The 24,380-nt window shown below is 41.2% G+C and overlaps 1 protein-coding gene and 1 pseudogene across 1 annotated transcript; both read left to right on the top strand.

The window, feature by feature from the left end:
- The first annotated feature begins 1,204 nt into the window (after window positions 1–1,204).
- Window positions 1,205–4,325, top strand: LOC125884863 (dynein light chain Tctex-type 3-like). The gene is made up of 5 exons (XM_049570126.1): window positions 1,205–1,380; window positions 3,154–3,195; window positions 3,476–3,599; window positions 3,692–3,769; window positions 3,863–4,325. The coding sequence occupies exons 1-5, from the start codon at window positions 1,354–1,356 to the stop codon at window positions 3,934–3,936; spliced, it is 345 nt and encodes a 114-aa protein (XP_049426083.1). The 5' UTR covers window positions 1,205–1,353; the 3' UTR covers window positions 3,937–4,325.
- A 2,787-nt stretch (window positions 4,326–7,112) lies between these two features.
- Window positions 7,113–23,955, top strand: LOC125884815 (NLR family CARD domain-containing protein 3-like; annotated as a pseudogene).
- The last annotated feature ends 425 nt before the right edge of the window (window positions 23,956–24,380 follow it).

Below are 24,380 nucleotides of genomic sequence, written 5' to 3'. Positions count from 1 at the left end.
ATCCAAAATATTCAGATTCAGAAATTCAAGTTTCATAATTTCAGAATAAATAAATAAAAACATTCATTCATAAATTAATTAATTTACAAAAAATAGTTGCTTAAATTCGATAAATTTAAGTTTCATAATTTCCCAAAAATTAAGTGATTATTTAATTCAAATAAAATTAAGTAAATTAAAATAAAATAATTTGTATTTTAATTTCCTAAATTTAATTAATTAAACAATGTAATAATTTTATTTTCAAAATTTTCAAAATAAATAAATTCGTTACTTAATTTAACTACAATAAAATCAGTAAAATAAAATAAAATTAAAAAAAAGATCCATGCCACTCAAATTTGATTCGTCAAATTCAAATCCAGAAATATAAGTGTCAGAATTTCAAAATAAATAAAAACAGTCATTAATAAAATAAAAACAGATTCAGGCCACTCAAATTTATTTGGTCTAATTCAGATCCAAAAAATTAAGTGTCAAAAATAAAAAAAAGAAGAAGATAGTAATAGATAATTAATTAAATACATTTTTAATGAACAAACTGGTCAATTTACATCCCAAAATTTAAGTTACAGAATTTCAAAATAAATAAAATAAATTTGTATAATTTGTATGTTCATTCCTTTGATTTAATTAATTTAACAACGTGTTAATTTTATTTTCTACACCTTGTCGCTCTGGATCACTTTGTTGTCCTGTTTCAGTCACATGGGTGTTGTAGTGACGTCATAGCGCCACAAGATGGCGGCAGCTTCATTTGAAGTTCTGCTCACAGGGACTGTGGACACGTTCAGCATGAACATCTGACACTGTCACATTAGAAACACTCACCTGCCACTTTATTAGGTACACCTGCTCGTAGCTAATCAGCCAATCAGGTGGCAGCAGCTGTCAGTCGTTAGAAAGCAGAGAAGAAGATAGTGGATGCGAACCTGGCACACCTGCTGTTAATCACACCTGAGGGAGGAAACTAACGCCACATTTCAGCCTCAGCGGTGAGTTTAAGGAGATATTGTTAAAGTCCTGTCACATCACATTATGTGTAGTGTTTGTATGTATCTTCTCACCGCGTTATAAACGTATTAATGCGGCAAATTCACGTTAAAAATGCGGTAAATTACCGTTAAACCGCCGCCATGTGTTGCTGCTAACAGCAGGTGGCAGCAGTGAGCTCACCGCCTTCTTCTTCTTCTTCGCCGGTCTTTATTGTGGTAGTCGTTGACTCTGCTGTTGACAGCTCACAGGAAGTCCCGACCGGCTGCGCTTTGTTCTCCGGGAAAACTTCACCTTTCCCTCTGTTTTTAACGGTAAAACAACGAGTGAGGACACTTAGTGTCGGCGGTGGATGACAGGATGGAGGAATATCATAACGGCAGCGAGGTTTGTCCATGAATCCTCTTATTTTGGGGTAAATCACGGTAGACAGGAGCTAGCTTACAGCGGCTAGCTCCGTTAGCTAGCCACTCCTAACGTTATGTCCTGAAGGAATTCTGATGCTAACGGCGATTGTTTTTTTTCGGTGTGAAATTATTATATAATGTTGCGCATTATGTTTAGAGTTAACTGTCTGCATTGTCATGGTGTTTCCTGAGGTGTGAAAGCGACATAGTGACGATTAATAACCCGTGAATTTAATGCTAAACTGAGATTGTTGTGCTAAAACCTGAGCTCACAGTGATGGTCAGTGGAGGAAGTGTTCAGAGCCTTGACTGGAGCTAAGAGTAAAAAAAACTGACAGTTTAAATACTCCGTTACACGTAAAGTTAAACTGTTACTGTAGGAAAATGTAGTTAAAGCATTAAAGGTACATTTGTTCCCTGTGACCGTCACAGGCTTCTGTCTGTGTGGAGATACATGTGTGTGTATTATGTCTGTGAAGAGTCTGTGTGTAAATGTGCAGTCTGTAAATATATAAAACCATTTCCACAAGGACAAAAAAAAATGGAAAATTAAAAAAAATATATTTTGCAAATATAAAACATCAGCAATTCACAAATTACACAAATAAAAATTAATATCTGAACATAACATGGCTTAACTTATAAATTAATATCTTTTAACACTAACAACTTCAAAGAAATATTTTGCAAATACAAAAATATAAAACATAAAAATCTAAATATTTTTCAAATATAAAACATAAGTGAAATAATTTGGAAAAATATAAAAATATGAAACACATAAAAAACTAAATAATTTGCAAATAAAAAAATATGAAACACATTAAAAACAAAATAATTTGCAGATATAAAAATATGAAACATAAAAATCAAAATAATTTGCAAACAAAAGTATAAAACATAAAAAACAATAATTTGCTAATATAAAAATATAAAAGATAAAAAACAAATTTGTAAATATAAAAACATAAAACAAAATAATTTGGAAAATATAAAACATATAAAAACAAAATTTGCAAATATAAAAATATAAAACATCAAAAACAATAATTTGCAAATATAAAAATAAAAAACAAAATAATTTGTAAATATAAAACACAAATAAAATAATTTTGTAAAATATAAGACATATAAAAAAGAAAATTTGCAAATATAAAAATAAAAAAATATAAAACAAATTTCTAAATATAAAACATAAAATAAACACTCTAAAACATAAAAAAACATATGTTGCAAACATAAAATATAGAAATATAAAACATGTAAACCAAAATATTTTGCAAAAATGAAACAGATGTGCAATTCACAAAAGCCATGAATAAAAAGAATATCTTTGAAAACATTTAATTAACTTACAAATTAATATCTTATCTAACATTTACAACTTTTAAAAGAAGACATTTGGGAATCCAGTTTTTATTTGCAAAAATAAAACTGAGCTGCAAAAAAACACAACTTAAAATATCTGTGAAAACATTATTAATTTACAAGTAAATTTAAAAAAAAGAGAATATCTTCCTCCTATTAATAATTTCAAACAAAATTTTAAAAGTGTAATTTATTTGTTTTTGCAGTTGTAAATTTGAGAAATATTTCTGTGAGTTTACAATTTTTTTTGTGTGTGTTTATGGACGGTGTTATATATTCACAGACCCCATGATAGTGTACAGTGATACTGTAGTTAAAGTTTTTCCAGTAGTTTTTAAATGTATAAACTGTATCGACTCATAATTGTGTGTCAATGATTTTTCAGGGCTCCTTCAACTCTGAAGAAGCTGAGACCATCGTCAAAGAGGTGAAGTTAACCCTTTAAGTTCTCTGTTGTTCCAGCAGCTTTAAAGATGCAGTGTGTCAGATTCAGCAGGATTTAGTGGCGTTGGTTCATCTTCAGCGCTGCTTCTCTGCTGCACGTTAAAGAACATAACCTGATGTTTGTGCTGCTCAGTTTTGGAACAGTGTTGTTTGCTCCTCAGGGTGAAGCAGCACCCGGTGACTCCCACATGACTGTGACCACTCAGCTGTTGTCTCATGACTCTGTGTGTGTCTGTGTCTGTGTCTGTGTGTGTTTGTTTCAGTGTATCGAGAACGTGGTGGGCGGCGACGACTACAGCCAGGCCCAGGTGAACAAATGGACGGCGAGCGTGGTGGAGCGCTGCCTCACACAGCTGGTCAAACAGGGCAAACCCTACAAGTACATCGGTACGTGTGGTGTGTGAAATGACACGTGACAGACGTGGCTGCGTCTGAGTGTAACATGGAGTTAAGTTGTTGCTGTGTGTCTCTCCGCACAGTGACGTGTGCTGTGATGCAGAAAACAGGAGCGGGCCTCCACACAGCTAACTCCTGCTACTGGGACACGGCCATGGACGGTAAGAGGAGCTCCCACCTGCTGTGATGATGAGTGTTCCAGGTTAACGCTCCACCTTCAGCTCACCTGTTTGTTTGTTTGTTTGTGTTTACAGGAAGCTGCACGGTGAGATGGGAGAACCGCACCATGTACTGTGTGGTCAGTGTGTTTGCTGTGGCCATTGCATAGGACACACACACACACACACACACACACACACACACACACATATATATATGTATATAAACAAGGATGAGTACCAGTGAAGCAGTGTGTGCCTGTGGACAGCAGGGGGCCACAGAGTGCCACACAGATGGAAGCTTGACCTTTGACCTCTGAGGAAACTCTTCAGCCTTCAGATGCATGACCTCATGTGTTTCTCTTGATCTGCCGTCACTGCAGTGCTTTCATGTGTCACAGTGAGCTGTGTGTGTGTCGCTGACGCCTGGCAGCATGCAGCAGCCGCAAACCTTCTTCTTCTTCTGTGGTTATCATGTGCATCATGTCAACACTGACAGACAGAGAGGATTTTTGTCCTCAGCTGCAGGAAAATAAACATGAAGACATTTATGAGCAAACAGTGTCCAGTCATTTCTTCAACATGTTCATTTATCACACTGATGTTCTCACACAGCTCAACATGTTTAATGACATGGGTCACAATGAGTACTTCTACTTTCATTTTATCATTTTTTACAGGCATTTATTTTTTAATTTGCAAATACAGAACTACATTTTTTTGCAAATACAAAACTAAATAATTAAATTCAATTTTATTTATGAAGCCCAATATCACAAATCACAGTTTGCCTCACAGCATTTATTTAGCTGACACATTTATCCAAAGAGACTTACAGTGGGAGCATTTAACCCTGTGGATACAACCCCGCAAACTGCAAGTACATCAGCTTCATCAAATACGCTGAACTGCTTCAAGCTCAACATCCAGAAACACTGAGACACAGAGAAACAGGACATCAGTCGATGCCCCTAAAATATTGTGAAAACTTGTCACTTGTCAGCCTGCAGGGTTTTTTCAATGTAAAAAGAAACCTTTGAGATCAAGCTGTCACTCAGAGGTTTCAGGAGGATTTGCCAAACTGGTTGTAGATTTGTGATGAGCCAGTTTTCTTTGACATATCTGGCACTCGACTTTTTGGGAATCATCTCTACGAATTTAGAAACTAATCCAGACGCTTGACATCTTGGACACTTTGCTAGCGTGTCTGTAAGCGTGTCACATGTGGTCAGACTGTCCCAGTTTCAGTAGTGCTGCACTGCTGGGGGCTGATGTTACATGAGAGCACGTCAGAGTCACAAAACTATCACTAAGTTTAAATGTCCCTGTCTGAGAAGAACTTCTATTAATGAATGCTTATCCCTAAGATATAATGTTGACTAACTGTTTCTACATTTATTGGTATTTGGGGTTTTTAGTCACTGTGGCAACAGCTAGAGCTGCAAACACTGGGGTCAGCCCTAGAGACAGTGTTGCCCTGGATTCAGTGAGTAAGCTTTAGTGTTCCACTTAGTGGAAGTGTGTCCATTCACAGTGAGCTGAGTGATGTGTGAGCAGCTCCTGTTTGCAGTGGACTCATGGTTCATGGTTTTTTACCAGGGCAAGAGAGGCGGCAAAGGCCATTGTTCTTTGATTGTTTGTTTGTTTGTTTGCCAGTGGAAAAATAAACCGAAGAAACGTCATTTTTGCCTGGACAATGGACTTTGTTTTTTCCTGCGTAAATGAATTCCCTAGGTGCCTCAGTGGCCGTTTCATTTGATTTTGTCTTCTTTTAGTTTTTTGATTTTTGATCACTAAATTGAGGACAAATAGCTGCAACACACTGTATTTTTATAATGTATGCATGTGCTGCTAAAAGTAAAATAACATCAATAAACATTCTGATGAAAACAAACTTTATTAACCCTCAAAGGGCGATCAGTTTCTACAGTTCACAGAGCCATTCACATGACATGAATTCATAAAAACATTCATAAGGTACCAGAAGAAAAAAACAAAGCTACAGTCCTCGTACAGTAAAAATAAATGAATGTGATAAGATCAGCCACTTAACAACAAACACACTGACAGACCAAAAGACAGTAGTGGTGAGTGGCTCCTCTTCAGTGCAGAATGGAGATATTCACAAGATCCTTCATACCTGCCTCCATTAGGCTTTGTGCTGCCAGACAAATGAATCCCCCTTTGGGGATTAATAAAGTAATTCTCATCTTCTCAACTCATTCTCATGTAGCTTATCCTTAAAATATATTAATAATGTACAAAAGATAATTACAGTCTGTATATAGTAATAATAACAATATTCCACAATCAGCTCACTTTCCATCTCATGTAAGATGAACGGACAATAAAGTTTTCTGAGTCTGAAGTAATGTCAGCTTATGTATGTGGCTACTTTCATATTCATAATATCCTGCCTTTTTACTCCTTTACCACTTAAAAAAGAATAATAATAATCATATTTCTACGCTTTTGAATACATTTATTATAGGGCAAAGAATGCGTAAGCAAAAACACTGACGTTTGTGCAGCTGGACTGTGGTCAAACTGTATTAGCACCTATTTGGGCTCATATCCCTTTAAGAAGCGTGTGTAGTGGGCGTGACCTGTATCAGTGACGTAAGTACACGCCACGCCCCCTACAGGTTACGCCCCTCTCTTGCAGGCCGCAGACAGATACAGTTGAGGACACTGGGCTCTGACAGTGATCGTCCCACAGACGAACACTGAACATGTATTGAAACTCCAGTGGCGTGTGAAGAGACACTGCGTCATCTGTGACATCAGGACCAGAACAATCCACACTGGTGTGATCAAAGTATTTTTCAGCCAGCGATACCTGTCACTGAGCACGGTGTGTGTGTGTTTGGGCTGCCTCTCCGTCACTTGCATCAGTGTCGTCTGATCTCAAAATCACTCTCCATGTTGGACGGCATCAGTGGCTTCCTGCACTCTGGACAGAAGACCTCTCTCTCTGACATGGAAGAGTAAAACATAGCAAATAAATACAAAGAAAAGAAGGTGTAAATCAAATGTGATCAAAGTGTTGCACAGTAACTAAATATCTGCATGTTGCAGACACTGTAATAATCAGAGGAAAAAGACATTTAGGGACTTGAATGTGGACAAATGTGCTCCAATCAAACACAGAGATGAGCTCAGAGAAAAGTCCTCAGGCTGTGTGAGTCCATGTATAAACACATTAAGTGTCCAACAGGATAAACAGTGGGACCTGTAAACTATGTCAGTGTTTGTTGTTCTTCTTCAAACCTTTACAGATTAGTTTTCAGCTCACTGAAGCTGGCAGACAAACTGTTAACGGATATGACGCGTGTCTAACAGTCCCGCGCCTCTCCAACTGTTTCCTTCCTGTGTCAACTTTACTTTCACTTTGAAGGATGGTGGTGACGCAGCTTGTTTCCTCCACCTGCACCTCCAGCTGAAGGTAATAGAAGCCGTTTAAAAGCCTTTGACTCGTTCACACAGGCTGCCGTTAGTTTAGTTCGTCTAGAGACAGCAGGACTTTAATCTAACACGAGTGTGACTTGTCTAACAGAGAGTGTGTGGAGGAGGCGGAGACGAGCCGCTGCTCTGCCGCTGTCTGAGCCTCTTAAGGCGGCTGAGAGCAGCAGTTAGTGTCGGTGAATGTTCCGTCAGTAGATTTATACTACAGGACTGATGTGGAGACAGCAGGAAGGAGCTTAGCAGGGACTCAACCGGTGGTTTGTCAACACACACCGTAAATGTTGAACTGCGTCACAAGGTGGCGCTGCTCCAACAGCTGCTAGAGACGTCATCACGTTGCGTTCAAGGCCCTCATGCTGCGTTCACGGGACAAAGTGTGATATTCCTTCCTTCGCATGCATAGTAATGGGACTGGTAGCCTGCATGTGGACAGTTACTTATTTGTTGTGTTTTGCTTTATGGGTATGAGCAGAAAGTTTCTTGCAGAGGGTGGTGTTGGTTATCATGGTTGGGCGTGTGTGTGTGTGTGTGTGTGTGTGTGTGTGTGTGTGTGTGTGTGTGTGTGTAGATATGTGAGTGATGTCATCAGGGTGGAAGGGAGAAATCGGGTCTCTCAGTTTCCTATATGCAGGATCAGGATTTAGACATTGATCCTGAGAGTAACTGTTTTAAGAATGTTAACAATAAGTGCTGTTACTATAGTGAAGATCAGTTTAAAACAGATATAAAACTAGACAATGGCATATCAATCATCCACTTCAACAGTAGAAGTCTTTACGGTAACTTTCATAACATTAAAGATTATTTAAGTCAGTTCAAAACACCTTTTAGTGGAGTTGCAATTTCAGAAACCTGGCTGAGCGCAGAGAAGGGGTAGATTTTGAGCTGGATGGGTATGACTTTAAATTCATGAACAGAAGAAATAAAGCAGGAGGAGGGACGGCTATCTATATAGATAAAACCTTCAAATATAAGATTGTAGAGAGCATGACTAAGGCTATTGATGATGTGTGTGAATGTATTAGCGTTGAAATCAACATGGAAAGACAGAAAAATATTCTTGTCAGCTGTGTTTATAGAGCTCACAGCTCCAATGTTGATACATTTAGAGAAATATTGGAGGGTGTGTTTGCAAGAACCGAGCAAAAGGTCCCATTCATTTGTGGTGATTACAATATAAATCTATGAAATCCTAATCAGAACTCATCAACTGATGAGTTTACATCTGCTATGTATAGCATGAGTCTATATCCGGTTCTAACTAAGCCTAGTAGAATAACTTCCCATTCTGCCACCCTTATTGATAATATATTTACTAATCATTTGGAAAATAATATGGTGAGTGGATTACTAATGAATGACATAAGTGACCATTTGCCGGTTTGTGTGATTTATGAATGTGACTGTCGCAGGAAGAAAGATATTAACATAACAATATATCAAAGAGTAAGAACAGAAGATACTATAAAGGCACTTAGAAGTGAACTAATATCCCAGGATTGGACTAGTGTGTATGAGGCGGAGGACGTTTATTGAAAAGCATCAGTTACTCATAGACAGCCAATACGGCTTTAGAACCAACAGATGTACTTCAATGGCACTGATGGAAGTATTGGAGGAACTAACTAATTCAATAGAAAATAAGCACTATGCAATAGGAGTTTTGTGGATCTGAAGAAAGCTTTTGACACGATTGATCATGACATCCTCTGAACAAAAATGGAACGGTATGGTATCAGAGGGGCGGGGCTTAGTTGGGTCAAAAGCTACATTGAAAACAGACAACAGTTTGTACAAATAGGTGAGCACAGGTCAACATGTCTAGATATAATCTGTGGAGTGCCACAGGGATCAATATTGGGACCAACATTATTCATATTGTATATTAATGACATATGTAAAGTTTCTAGTACATTAAATTTAGTTGTTTTTGCTGACGACACCAACATATTTTGTACTGGGGAGAATCTAAACCAGTTGTTGCATGATGTGTCGGTTGAATTGGGTAAACTGAAATTATGGTTTGATTGTAATAAACTCTCTCTAAACATTAGTAAGACCAAATTCATAGTGTTTGGAAAGAGATCGATTCAACCAAATACACTGGTTGAAGTATTGATAACAGTCATATTCAAAAAATGTTTAATGATAGAGATGGGCGATATGCACCAAGAGGGGAACTTAATTTTAAGCAACCAAGCGTTCATACTACACTTAAAAGCGTGTGTATTTGTGTTGCTGGGGTGAAGTTGTGGAATAGCTTGTCGGATGATCTTAAACAAAGCAAAAGTATCACACAGTGTAAAAATAAATTAAAGCAGAGTATGATTGAAAAATACAAACAGGATTGATTTCTGTGTTTTGCTGCACTGACAGATTGGTGGAATGGCAGCCTACATCCCAAGTGCTTGTAATGTTCTATGGATTATTTTTGTGTGTGTGTTTGTTGTATCTTTGTGTCTGTAGAGTTGACTTTGTGTTATTGTCGGGGGAAATTGTAATAGCTTTGAAGGGTCGGCATATATAAGCTTGATAGCTTCAGCCTACTCTTTGTCAATCTATTAGTGTGTGGTTCTTTGGGTGTCTGATTGTACATGCGCATATACGATTGAATAAACAGCTACTGCTACTATCAGTCAAACATTTGACACTAGTGTCTTATCATTGGTCTAAAACATGTCTGAAACTTAACAGTACATATGTTTAAAGGCCATTTTCTCAGCATGAGTTTTGATCATATTCTGAGTAATAAATCTTTTCTTCAGTGTCACTAACACAAACCAAAGCTTCCAGTGTTATTCCTTTTTACATCCTGAAGGTTTTTACCGAGGGGTTTGTTCATGTATCATTCACAGCCTGATTTACAGAACTTGTTCTTCCTAAAAATATGGCCAAACACTGTTTGTTTGTTTGTTGTTTTATTTTCTGCTTTATGGAGTGATAAAAAGAGATATCCAAATGTAACTCTGTGTAAATATCTAACTATAATGGGACAACAAAATGAAACAACATTTTTAAACCTGACTTCATCCAATGTAAAGATTTTTGTTTTGGAAATGTATGCAAATGAGTGCATGTTTGATTAGATGATGCATCATTTGCATATTTAAACACAGAATGTGAGAGTTGTAATAACAAAAACAAACTTGCCTTACGGTAAGTAATCATCTGGGATGTTTCATGGTGATATCTACATGTTCACCTGCAGTGTGTCCCCTTTAACTTTATGTTCTCATATGTTGAATTGTTTGAAATGTTTGCAGGTAAATTTCACACTGAATCATGTTCAGCTGACCTGCTGTGCTCTGAATATCAGACTGACATCAGCTTAATGTGCTGGAAAACAACTCAGTATTTCTCTGATAATTTAGGGTCCTGCTGTGCAACAGAGGGCACACTGTTTATGATTCATCTGGCTTATTTCTTAATATTGTCAATCTTCTGCTGTATGATTGGGCTCACTGCTTGGCCCACAGCGTTCCTAAGACATTCACAAAAATACATCAAAACGTGCGCAGTGATCAGAAATAATTTGCTGTGACTTTTCTCAGAGATTCTACAAGGTGTTTTTAAAGCAAATGGCAAACTGTGATCAATTTTCCTGTAGAAAATAAAGACAGATCAACATGAACAGAGCTCAAACCACTTCACTTTGGAGCTTTACCAAATGGACAAACTGTGACAGAGAACAGTGAAGTTTAAACAGCTCACAAGACTTTGGACTTTGTGTGTGCTGGGCTGCAGCTGGATGACTCCATCTAGTGGAGTGATAGTAGAAGTAGAGCAGCTGCTGTGTGACTGCATTCAGCTGACACTGATATGAAAGAGAAAATAACAGCAGCTGATCTTTTGACAGGAGAAATGATGTAAAGGAGGATTTGAGTTGATGTGCAGATGAATGATGTGTGTTTCCTCTCCAGATGAAAGTGTGTGTGAGTTGAGCAGCATGAATGGGTGTGAGGACAGAGAGGAGGGAGTCCCTCCCTCTAAAACCACTCTGTGTGGGAACATGACAGCCAGACCAAAGCTCAGAGGTGAGATGAGGATCTCTAACTGTCCATGACTCTTCTCCATGTCACAGCTCAGCACTCAAACCTCTCTGTGTGTGTTGTGTTCATAATGAATTCATGTGTCCATCAGGATCCATCAGAGACCAGACTCACCTGCACCCAGCTGTGTGTCCTTCAAAAGTGACTGGTCAATGTATAGACCTATTGATTTTAAAGTCCATCAGCCCTCTGCTGCAGAGAGGTGAGCATTATAATTTTACTGATTCATGTTTTCACTGTTATTTATCCAGAGAAGTTCTTTTGAAACGCTATGTTTATTTTTAGCATCGCTCTTCTTCTTCTTCTTCTTCTTCTTCTTCTTCTTCTCTGGTGTTTGATCCAATATTATCCTTTTTGTACTGAAGGTGTTTGCACACCAAGTCTGAACTCACTGATTGAAATACTTTTCTTGTTGATAGCTGGTAGTTTCTCCAGAAGCTACTGTGGCTGGAAGGTAAAAAATCCTCTTTGTTTGTTTGTCCTTCAGGATCCATCAGAGACCAGACTCACCTGCACCCAGCTGTGTGTCCTTCAAAAGTGACTGGTCAATGTATAGACCTATTAGGTTTAAAGCTGGACAACAGTAAGCTGAATATAACACTGATGTTTTAACTACTATTGTGTCACAAACCTGAGAAGGTGAGAGCTTTTGTCTCAGAGTGTGAGGTTGTTTTGTAGAAGCAGTAAGTTGTGTGTTTGTTACCTGGCAGTACTGAGCAGTAACTGTAGACTCAGAGTCAAAGATCCCTGAGGAGGGAGTGGATCATCACTCCCCAATCTCTGCTGTGCTGACACTGAGAATTTTCAATGTGATGAGAAGGAGTTTGAACTGGAGTCGATGACCTAAAAGCTGCAGAGAGCCGCAGACCAGACGGTGGATTCTCAGTGGGATCAGCTGTACTAACAACACTTGGTTATCAGAGGGAATGATCTGATTCAGTGTTCTTATAAAACATGAGCTGAATGATGATTGACCTTGTGTCTGTCTCTGTGTGGACAGTGTCTCTGTGTGGACAGTGTCTCTGTGTGGACAGTGTCTGTCTCTGTGTGGACAGTGTGTGTCTCTGTGTGGACAGTGTGTGTCTCTGTGTGGACAGTGTCTGTCTCTGTGTGGACAGTGTGTGTCTCTGTGTGGACAGTGTCTGTCTCTGTGTGGACAGTGTCTGTCTCTGTGTGGACAGTGTCTGTCTCTGTGTGGACAGTGTCTGTCTCTGTGTGGACAGTGTGTGTCTCTGTGTGGACAGTGTGTGTCTCTGTGTGGACAGTGTCTGTCTCTGTGTGGACAGTGTGTGTCTCTGTGTGGACAGTGTCTCTGTGTGGACAGTGTGTGTCTCTGTGTGGACAGTGTCTCTGTGTGGACAGTGTGTGTCTCTGTGTGGACAGTGTCTCTGTGTGGACAGTGTCTCTGTGTGGACAGTGTGTGTCTCTGTGTGGACAGTGTGTGTCTCTGTGTGGACAGTGTGTGTCTCTGTGTGGACAGTGTCTCTGTGTGGACAGTGTGTGTCTCTGTGTGGACAGTGTCTCTGTGTGGACAGTGTCTGTCTCTGTGTGGACAGTGTGTGTCTCTGTGTGGACAGTGTCTCTGTGTGGACAGTGTGTGTCTCTGTGTGGACAGTGTGTGTCTCTGTGTGGACAGTGTCTCTGTGTGGACAGTGTGTGTCTCTGTGTGGACAGTGTGTGTCTCTGTGTGGACAGTGTCTCTGTGTGGACAGTGTCTCTGTGTGGACAGTGTCTCTGTGTGGACAGACATAATGTGAGCTGATTGTTGATGGTTCCTCCACAGAGTGGACCAGGAGAGCTCAGAGGTTCCCAGTGGTCAGTCTGCCCAGCAGCATCAAACACACCTGGACTCCATATTTATGGTCTGTACATGTACAACAACTACTTTGACATCTATTCTGTTCACAATCATCTCCATGCTGCACTTTTTACACCAGTGGATTGTCAGTGTGTCCAACATGGATCTGATGTTTGAGCGTGTCATTCATATAATATTCTGTTCCAGCTGCTGGAGGAGAACATCCTCACTTTTGTGAAGAAGGAGCTGAAGAAGATCCAGAAGGTTCTGAGTCCAGATTACCCAGAATGCTTCGAGAGTCAGAGGGAGGATGAGGAGGTGTTGGAGGGTGAGGATGAAGAGCAGAGGAGGAGGAGCAGCAGAGAGGCATTTCTGAAGATCACACTGCACTTCCTGAGGAGAATGAAGCAGGAGGAGCTGGCTGACTGTCTGCAGAGCAGTAAGAGGATTTCTATAAAGACTGAACAGGATGGAAAGAGGAAATGGAGGAAACATGGGAGGAGTTTACATTTACAAATTCTGCAGACACACTTCAATGTTTCAATTCTCTGATTTTCTGTAGGATCCACTCACTGATATCATTTGTTGTTTGTTTATTCAGGAACTGTTGTACCAGCGTGTCGACGTAAACTGAAATCTAACCTGCAGGAGAAGTTCCAGTGTGTGTTTGAGGATCGCTAAAGCAGGAAACCCAACCCTTCTGAATCAGATCTACACAGAGCTCTACATCACAGAGGGAGGGACTGCAGAGGTCAATGATGAACATGAGGTCAGACAGATTGAAACAGCATCCAGGAAAGCAGACAGACCAGAAACAACCATCAGACAAGAAGACGTCTTTAAAGCCTCACCTGGAAGAGATGAACCAATCAGAACAGTGATGACAAAGGGAGTGGCTGGCATTGGGAAAACAGTCTTAACACAGAAGTTCACTCTGGACTGGGCTGAAGACAAAGCCAACCAGGACATACAGTTGACATTTCCATTGACTTTCAGAGAGCTGAATGTGCTGAAAGAGAAAAAGTACAGCTTGGTGGAACTTGTTCATCACTTCTTTACTGAAACCAAAGAAGCAGGAATCTGCAGGTTTGAAGAGTTCCAGGTTGTGTTCATCTTTGACGGTCTGGATGAGTGTCGACTTCCTCTGGACTTCCACAACAATGAGATCCTGACTGATGTTACAGAGTCCACCTCAGTGGATGTGCTGCTGACAAACCTCATCAGGGGGAAACTGCTTCCCTCTCGCCTCTGGATAACCACACGACCTGCAGCAGCCAATCAGATCCCTCCTGACTGTGTTGACATGGTGACAGAGGTCAGAGGGTTCACTGACCCACAGAAGGAGGAGTACTTCAGGAAGAGATTCAGAGATGAGGAGCAGGCCAGCAGAATCATCTCCCACATCAAGACATCACGAAGCCTCCACATCATGTGCCACATCCCAGTCTTCTGCTGGATCACTGCTACAGTTCTGGAGGATGTGATGAAGAGCAGAGAGGAAGGAGAGCTGCCCAAGACCCTGACTGACATGTACATCCACTTCCTGGTGGTTCAGACCAAAGTGAAGAACATCAAGTATGATGGAGGAGCTGAGACAGATCATCACTGGAGTCCAGAGAGCAGGAAGATGATTGAGTCTCTGGGAAAACTGGCTTTTGATCAGCTGCAGAAAGGCAACCTGATCTTCTATGAATCAGACCTGACAGAGTGTGGCATCGATATCAGAGCAGCCTCAGTGTACTCAGGAGTGTTCACACAGATCTTTAAAGAGGAGAGAGGACTGTACCAGGACAAGGTGTTCTGCCATCTGAGTGTTCAGGAGTTTCTGGCTGCTCTTCATGTCCATCTGACCTTCATCAACTCTGGAGTCAATCTGATGGAAGAACAACAAACAACATCCCAAAGGTCTAAAGTCTTCAGAAACAAACCTAAACTCACACATCTCCACCAGAGTGCTGTGGACAAGGCCTTACAGAGTCCAAATGGACACCTGGACTTGTTCCTCCGCTTCCTCCTGGGTCTCTCACTGCAGACCAATCAGAAACACCTACAAGGTCTGCTGACACAGACAGGAAGTAGCTCACAGACCAATCAGAAAACAGTCCAGTACATCAAGGAGAAGATCAACCAGGATCTGTCTGCAGAGAGAAGCATCAATCTGTTCCACTGTCTGAATGAACTGAATGATCGTTCTCTCGTGGAGGAGATCCAACAGTCCCTGAGTTCAGGAAGTCTCTCCACAGATAAACTGTCTCCTGCTCAGTGGTCAGCTCTGGTCTTCATCTTACTGTCATCAGAAGAAGATCTGGACGTGTTTGACCTGAAGAAATACTCTGCTTCAGAGGAGGCTCTTCTGAGGCTGCTGCCAGTGGTCAAAGCCTCCAACAAAGCTCTGTAAGTGTGTAGAGATTCTGTTCATTTCATGGTGCTTTAAATGTGCTGCTGATTGATTCAATTCTGTTCATTATTTCCTCTCCAGACTGAGTGGCTGTAACCTCTCAGAGAGAAGCTGTGAAGCTCTGTCCTCAGTTCTCAGCTCCCAGTCCTCCAGTCTGAGACACCTGGACCTGAGTAACAACAACCTGCAGGATTCAGGAGTGAAGCTTCTTTCTGTTGGACTGCAGAGTCCACACTGTGCTCTGGAAACTCTCAGGTCAGGATTCATGAACCCATTAAAGAGCTTTTAAATCTGATTTACATCAGTGGATAAACAGCTAACCTGTGTTGTGTCTGCTGATATGATCTGTCAAAGGACCTTTAACTAAACTTCATCAGTAGTTTCTAGACTCAGAAAATTGTTTTCCACAAAGTCTTTTATCATTTCCTTTTGTTGTTGAATTATTAAATAACACAGATGATTTGAAAGATTTATTGTAAATCCAAATCTGGACCGGGGCGGCTGTGGTTCAGGAGGTAGAGCGGGTCGTCCACTGATAACAGGGTTGGTGGTTCCATCCCCACCTCCTCTGCCATCACTGTCTCAGTGTGTGAATAAGCAGTAAACACTGTGTAAAGCACTTTGGATAGAAGCGCTGTATAAATGTCACCATGTTACAATGTTTGGAGCAAAATGTACCTGAACAATAAACAAACATACAGCCAAGTGTTCACAGGAGGGTTCTTCAAGCTCTGGTTTAATGACAGAGTGAGGCCGTGTTGGTGTCAGAGTGAGAATGTTGGGACAGTTTAACGGCTCAATGTTGGATGTTAAACACTGCTGCTGTGTTAGCTCATGTTTACCAGGCAGAGAGAGCAGGAGGAGAGCGGCTCAAAAATCAAATTGCTTCAAGTTGCAGCAACAGCTGGTACATATTAAATGCTCGTAGACTCTGAATCTGAGACAGCATCATAACCATTGTTGCGATTTTGCCTTCCCTTGCAATTTCACTGCACAAAAAAAAACATCCGAAAATATTGTAACACAATTTTTAGGAAAGTTCCAGTGAAATGAGACATTTCCTGCTGCAACATCTCAAAAGAGATCACAACATCCTGGAGGGACTGATTAGTGATCTAGCAACAAACAAGATTCTTGTATAACCTGAATGCTTAACTTGAACCTGAACTTGAACCCAGACCTAACTAAAGGCCTGTCTAAACAACAGGGTCTTCAGCTGCTTTTTAAAAGACTCAACAGAATTTAAAGTGTGAAGAGACAGTGGCAAAGCATTCCAAAGTCTGGGGGCCACTGCTTGAAAGGCTTGATCCCCTCTAGTTTTAAAATGAGTGTGGGGGATGACCAGCAGGCATTGACTCGAGGATCTAAGAGAACATTTGGGATTATACAATTTTAATATCTCAGAAATGTAAGCAGGAGCTTGACCGTTTAAAGCTCCAAAAGTAAGAACTAAAACTTTGAAATGAATCCTGAGATGAATTGGGAGCCAGTGTAGTTCTGCTTAAACCAGTGTCTTTTACTGGTGTGAGTTAAAAGTCTTGCAGCAGAGTTCTGAACAGCCTGGAGGCGATGAAGTTCTTTCTGAGTCAGACAAGTAAAAAGGCTGTTACAGTAATCTGAGCGGGAAGAAATAAAAGCATGAATGATCATCTCAAGTTCCGCCTTTGACAGCAGGGTTCTCAGCTTAGAGATGTTCCTCAGCTGAAAAAAGCAGTTTCTAACCAATTCTTTGGTGTGATGCTTGAGAGACATAGCTGAGTCGAAAACAACACCCAGATTCTGAAGACTCGACTGGATGGACGAGCCTGAAGTACCCATGTGATGCCTAATAAGGGAGATCTGATTTTTTCTAATCTGTTTAACTGAAGAAAAATTTGCGCTTAACCACTGTTTGATGCTAGTCAGACAGCTGATTAAGGAAGACAGTTTATATAACTCTGAGTCCTTGAAAGAGCAGTACAACTGGATATCATCTGCATATAGATGATAGGAAACATTCCTAAACTGACCAATTATCTGTCCCAGAGGAAGAATGTAGAATAAAACCAGAATCGGCCCTAAAACCGAGCCCTGTGGTACCCCTCATGTCAGGTGTGTTGTTTCAGAGAAAATCTGATTTATAAACACATTAAAACTTCTTTCAGTGAGGTAAGAATCAAACCATTTTAAAACAGCACCAGACAACCCTAACTCTTTAAGTCTGTTCATCATAACACTGTGATCAACAGTATGAAAAGCAGAAGAAAGGTCCAATAAAACCAGAACCGTGTATTCACCAGAGTCAGCTGCCATCATAATGTCACTGGAAACTCTGATCAAAGCAGTTTCAGTAGAATGATTTCTGTGAAAACCTGACTGAAATTTATCCAAGACATTATTTACCTTCAAGAACATTGTAAGTTCCTCTGCCGCTATTTTTTCTAAGATCTTGGACAAGAATGGAAGTTTGGAAACTGGCCTATAGTTTTTTGCTTGTGATGGGTCCAGATTAGGCTTTTTAAGTGCTGGTTCAACAACTGCATGTTTAAAAAAGCTGGGAACCACACCAGCTGAAAGTGATAGATTTATCAAGTTCACAATAGAGGGGCCAATAGAATTAAAAACTGTTTTAAGCAGCTTAGTAGCGAGAACATGAGTGGGAGACGAGGAGGGTTTCATTTTTAGGAGCAGAGCAGTGATGTCCTGAAAGGACACAGGGTTAAAAGAGGACCAAGTGCAAGGTGAGGACATTACACAGACAGAGAGAAGACAGTGGTGAAATATTCCCCCTGATGTCTCTGATCTTTTCCACAAAGAAATGAAGTAATTCATTTTCTTTACAATACACAGGAATTTGGGGGACAACAGGTGAAACAAGAGTGTTAATCATATCAAACAAGACTCTAGGATTTTTCTGTGTCCTAGCATTCCTCAACATTTCATTTAAAGAGGCTCTAAGTTCCCTTAGGTGGAGTCTGTGAACCTCTAGATGTGTTGACTTCCACAGATGTTCCACCTTAAAGAGCGGATGAAGCCATTTATCCAGGGATAAGGCAGGTTTACTAGGGCACAACCAGATTTCAGCACAGACACTTTATCCAAAATAGCCACACAGTGTCCATCAAAAGTCTGGATAAAGACATCAGGATGGTCAATTCCCATCAGTATATGTGTCTCAGACAAAGAGGAGAAGTTATCAGCTGCATCCTGATTCATAATCCGCCTTTGGGCTTTTATTTTCAAAGGGGGAGGATTGAGTGCTGACTCCAACTCCACCCAGCTCCAGACAGACACACACACCCACAAGACAGGAAGACAAGACAAAAACAAAAGGGGAGGGAAAACAATGGAAACACACTAGGATCCTGACAGTTGAAACATCTCTGTAAAGTTTCAGCTCAATTTAATGTAAACAGCTCCTCTCATGACAGGGTTTTATATATCACTATTATGTGTGTGTGTGTGTGTGTGTGTGTGTGTGTGTGTGTGTGTGTGTGTGTGACTTTGATTACTGTTTCTTCTGGATTTAGTCATGAGTAGCTGTCACGTCTTCCACATGTTTCTGCGGTAGCTACTCTGCATCATAGTAACACTGCAGGAATTTCAACCTGTGCTGAGAAGAGACTTTATGCTGTGTCACTGAGAGTCTAAACTCAATGTTTTAATACAAATATCATTTGTCTTGTTGTTCATTATTTCCTCTCCAGACTGAGTGGCTGTAAGCTCTCAGAGAGAAGCTGTGAAGCTCTGTCCTCAGTTCTCAGCTCCCAGTCCTCCAGTCTGAGACACCTGGACCTGAGTAACAACAACCTGCAGGATTCAGGAGTGAAGCTTCTTTCTGTTGGACTGCAGAGTCCACACTGTGCTCTGGAAACTCTCAGGTCAGCTTAAGTTACAGTTTGTTTAAATTGAGTTGAAACATCTCTGTAAAGTTTCAGCTCAATTTAATGTAAACAGCTCCTCTCATGACAGGATGTTATATATGACTGTACATCAAATCTTTAAATGTTTCCAATGTATTGTGTAGCATTCAGATTCTCATCACGAAATATGAACGCTGGCTGAGATCGAGAAAAAAATTTTTGTGACTTGATAACTGGATGTCAGGGTATTCTTATTTAGTCATGAGTAGTTGTCTCGTATTCAAGATGTTTATAGAAAAACTGCAGGAATTTAAACCTGTGCTGAGAAGAGACTTTATGCTGTGTCACTGAGAGTCTAAACTCAATGTTTTAACACAAATATCATTTGTCTTGTTGTTCATTATTTCCTCTCCAGACTGAGTGTCTGTAAGCTCTCAGAGAGAAGCTGTGAAGCTCTGTCCTCAGTTCTCAGCTCCCAGTCCTCCAGTCTGAGACACCTGGACCTGAGTAACAACAACCTGCAGGATTCAGGAGTGAAGCTTCTTTCTGTTGGACTGCAGAGTCCACACTGTGCTCTGGAAACTCTCAGGTCAGGATTCATGAACCCATTAAAGAGCTTTTAAATCTGATTTACATCAGTGGATAAACAGCTAACCTGTGTTGTGTCTGCTGATATGATCTGTCAAAGAACCTTTAACTAAACTTCATCAGTAGTTTCTAGACTCAGAAAATTGTTTTCCACAAAGTCTTTTATCATTTCCTTTTGTTTCTGAATTATTAAATAACACAGATGATTTGAAAGATTTATTGTAAATCCAAATCTGGACCGGGGCGGCTGTAGACTCTTTAACATTCAGATCACAATGTCACAGGTATGAACACTGGTGGAACATAAAAAGGAGATATTTGTGTAGGAGGTCTCCAAGGAGAACATCTCCAGGAACAAACATGATAATTGCCTGTTGGTAATAACTGATGCAGTTTGGACAGATCTCTGCATGTTAAAGGAACTCAGACGCTACATTCAAGTGTGTTATCAACCTTGTGGACTGTTCCTTTATCAGTGTATAACAATATGTGTATGAGAGTGATGTAATGTCCATGTGTGCATGCTGAAAGAGGAAGTGCTGCTCTGACCCCCCTCCTTCTTTCAGGGTGGAGCCTGGTGGAGTCCGATGGTTGAGACCAGGTGTGAGGAAGTGTAAGTGTGTTTTTAACTGATTCATGAAAACAAAGCATCTTCAAACTGTGTCAGCTTTTCTAACAAACTGTACTGCATGTTGCAACTTTGAGGTGTTTTTATACGATGAAATTGCGGGGGCAAGTGAATCTTACAAACTAGTTGTGATGCTGTCTTGGATTAGGAGCCTGTTGTTATGAGCATTCAGTGTATCTGACAGAATTAGGATTTGTTTTTGATGGTGGGGGGACGGGTGGGGGCTGACAGCTGTTGCTGCCATTGGACGCAGCTTTGAAGGACCGTCTCAGTGAGTCGCTCTCCTCCTGCTGTCTCTGCTCAGTTAGCACGAGCTAACACAGCAGCAGCGACTAACATCTGACACCGAGCCGTTAAACTGTCCTAATGAGCTCACACTGACAGCAAAACGTCTCCAGTCTGTCATTAAACCCGTTAAAGGGATATTCAGCTGATTTCCAACCAGTTTTGTATCATAACAATGTGGGTAGTTTGTGTCAGTGAACTGTGGTAAACTTCCCTCCATCTGAGCAGCGCCCAGATCTCCCTGCTCATCTCTCAGCTCACATCTTTATTCTCTGGCTCTCAGGCTGTTGCTCCAACTACAGATTGTGCTTCAACATTTCCATGAGCTCACTCACTGATCGAGAGAGAGCCCCCTGAGTGAAAGCAAACAGTTTGAGCAGAAGCAGAGCAAATCTAAGTGCCAGCAGGGGCTGTTTGAGTTTTGAGGGAGAAAAAACAAAACCTGAATCAATGAATTTTGCTCTCAAATTAAAGACCATGTTGTTGATTAAAGATAGAAATAAAGCTCCATGGCTGGCCACCATCATGTGCCAAAACAGACAAGCTAACATCACATCACCCACCAGTGGGAGTGTCTATTGGTCAAATGCAGTGCAGTGCATTCTGGTAGTTGTAGGTTTTCTTCCTTTTGAGCAAAAGCAAATCCCACAGTCCTTTTCCTCTGTTGTCTCTGGTCATGTAGCACCAAGTTTAAAAGTGTTTGTGTCTGTCTACTGCAGACAGCCCAGTTTTATGAAAAGACCATCTTTCCAGCAGTGAAATACTTCTTTAATAACCACACACAGTTGAGCAGATGACACACAGCTGTACATGGCCGTGTCTCCTGATGACACAGGGCCAACTGATGCCCTTTTTAACTGTATTTTAGACATCAAGTCATGGATGGCAGTGAATTTCCTGCAGCTCAACCAGGACAAAACAGAGGTCTTAGTTTTTGGTCCTGAAGGCAAGAGAGAGAAACTTCTAGCAAAACTACAAGATTTTAAACCTTCACAATGTGTGAAGAACCTGGGCGTCATTTTTGACTCTGAGCTTAGTTTTATTCCACACATCAAAAATGTAAGAAAGACAGGTTTTTATCATCTTCAGAATATAGCCAGAGTCCGGCCGTTTCTCTCTCAGGCTAACACGGAGGTGCTGATGCATGCTTTTATCTCTTGTTGTTTAGACTATTGTAATGCCCTGCTGTCTGGTCTTCCCAAAAAGACCATCTCTAACCTGCAGCTACTCCAAAACTCAGCCACACGAGTGCTGACGAGGACCAGAGGGCGGGCGCACATTACAGCAGTTTTAAAATGGCTGCATTGGCTCCCCGTGTGTTTCAGGATGGATTTTAAGGTTCTTTTATTAGTTTTTAAATGTCTTAATGGCCTTGGGCCATTTTATTTATCTGACCTGCTTTTATCATATCAACCCTGGCGGACCCTGAGGTCCTCCGGCACCGGCCTTTTAATCATTCCAAGAGTTAGAACTCAAACCCACGGGGAGGCTGCATTCAGCCATGATGGCCCTCACTTATGGAACAGCCTGCCAGAGAGCATCAGGACTGCAGAGACTGTTGATGTTTTTAAAAGGAGGCTCAAGACTCACCTTTTTAATTTGGCTTTTAACTGATTTCTTCTGCTCTTCTTTTATTATATTTTATTGATTTATTAATGTCTAATGTTCTTAATGATGTAGGTTTAAATCCTTATGCATGTTATCATTATTCTATCTCATAGCTGTTTTTATCCTACCCTATTGTCTTCTAGTCTGTTAGTTGTTAGCTCCAGTGTTTCCTCATGGGGGGCCTCCACACTGGGAGGTGTGTCCGGTCTGCCCGCGGGGACGTCGTCCTGGAGATCCCTCAGGCCCGGAGGACTGGGGGGCTCTGCACCATGTGTGGAGTCCACCCCGGTCTATCTGGGTCGGGGTGGTCTCTGTGGCCGTCGGCTGTGGCGCCTCTCAGTGTGGATGAGCTCCCCATAGGTGGTTTTTCCTCACCTGGTGCCTCAGTGCCCTGTGTGTGTGTGTGTGTGTGTGTGTGTGTGTGTGTGTGTGTGTGTGTGTGTGTGTGTGTGTGTGTGTGTGTGTGTGTGTGTGTGTGTGTGTGTGTGTGTCTGTGTGTGTGTGTGTGTGTGTGTGTGTGTGTGTGTGTGTGTGTGTGTGTGTGTGTCTGTGTGTGTGTGTGTGTGTGTGTGTGTGTGTGTGTGTGTGTGTGTGTGTGTGTGTGTGTGTGTGTGTGTGTGTGTGTGTGTGTGTGTGTGTGTGTGTGTGTGTGTGTGTGTGTGTGTGTGTGTGTGTGTGTGTGTGTGTCTGTGTGTGAGTGTGTGTCTTTCTGTGTGTGAGTGTGTGTCTGTGTGTGAGTGTGTGTCTGTGTGTGAGTGTGTGTCTGTGTGTGTGTGTGTGTGTGTGTGTGTGTGTGTGTGTGTGTGTGTGTGTGTGTGTGTGTGTGTGTGTGTGTGTGTGTGTGTGTGTGTGTGTGTGTGTGTGTGTGTGTGTGTGTGTGTGTTGAACAGATGATAGATGAATAACTGCAGCTGTATTGTGTCTTCTTCTCTCCATCAGATTCCTGTGAACTCACCATCGACACAAACACAGTGAACAGAGAGCTCAAACTGTCTGACAACAACAGGAAGGTGACATATGTGGGGGAGGTTCAGTCATATCCTGATCATCCAGACAGATTTGACTGGTGGCCTCAGCTGCTGTGTAGAACTGGTCTGACTGGTCGCTGTTACTGGGAGGTCGAGTGGAGAGGAGGGGTTCATATATCAGTGAGTTACAGAGGAATCAGGAGGAGAGGAGACAGTGATGACTGTGTGTTTGGAATGAATCATCAGTCCTGGAGTCTGAGGTGCTCTGATGATGGTCGTTACTCTGTCTGGCACAATAACAGAGGGACAGAGCTCTCCTCCTCCTCCTCCTCCTCCTCCTCTGGTCTTCACAGTCTCCTCTGACACACTGATCCACCTCCACACCTTCAACACCACATTCACTGAACCTCTTTATCCTGGGTTTGGGTTTTGGCTCTGGTCTTATGGTGCCTCAGTGTCTCTGTGTTCTCTGTAGGAGTGAGAGTCTCCTCCTGTTAGAGAAACCTTCTCACTGCTGAACACATGAGTTGAGTGTGTACAGGATGTCACACAGCTGATGTTAGTTCCTCTGTGTCCATGTTTGCTGTCTGCACCCCCGACGTAACTTTAAAAGCAACATGTAAATGATGGATTATCAAATCAATCATTGTTTATGACACTGAACTTCTGAACACATTGTCCCTGACTGTGTGTGAATAAAGACTTTATACTGCTGACTCGTCATTGTTTGTTGTGTCTCACTGATGTCAAACTTTACAAACTTCAGACTGACTCTACTTTTTCTACTGAGTCTGATAAAACAAGGTGACCAGCTTCATTTATTTGTTGTTTTACAGCACAATGAAATGTGAGCTGTCGCTCCTTCACACTGCACACACACACACACACACACAAAGCATATATACACACATTTTCATTCCATAATATATGCAGTTACTTATATAGAAATGATCATTATGGATGGTTTGTTAAATGTGTTTAAAAC

This window comes from Epinephelus fuscoguttatus, linkage group LG24, assembly GCF_011397635.1.
Source record: "Epinephelus fuscoguttatus linkage group LG24, E.fuscoguttatus.final_Chr_v1".
In the NCBI taxonomy this organism is placed as follows: domain Eukaryota; kingdom Metazoa; phylum Chordata; class Actinopteri; order Perciformes; family Serranidae; genus Epinephelus; species Epinephelus fuscoguttatus.
Note: the sequence above shows the minus strand (reverse complement) of the source record. Positions and strands in the feature narration are given on the sequence as shown.

What these genes read in the sequence shown, in the direction of transcription:
- LOC125884863 (XM_049570126.1), top strand. Translation starts at nt 1,354, where the DNA reads ATGGAGGAATATCATAACGGCAGCGAG. An exon ending in AATATCATAACGGCAGCGAG is followed by an intron (nt 1,381 to 3,153) that starts GTTTGTCCATGA and finishes ATGATTTTTCAG; the next exon opens with GGCTCCTTCAACTCTGAAGA. An exon ending in CTGGGACACGGCCATGGACG is followed by an intron (nt 3,770 to 3,862) that starts GTAAGAGGAGCT and finishes TTGTGTTTACAG; the next exon opens with GAAGCTGCACGGTGAGATGG.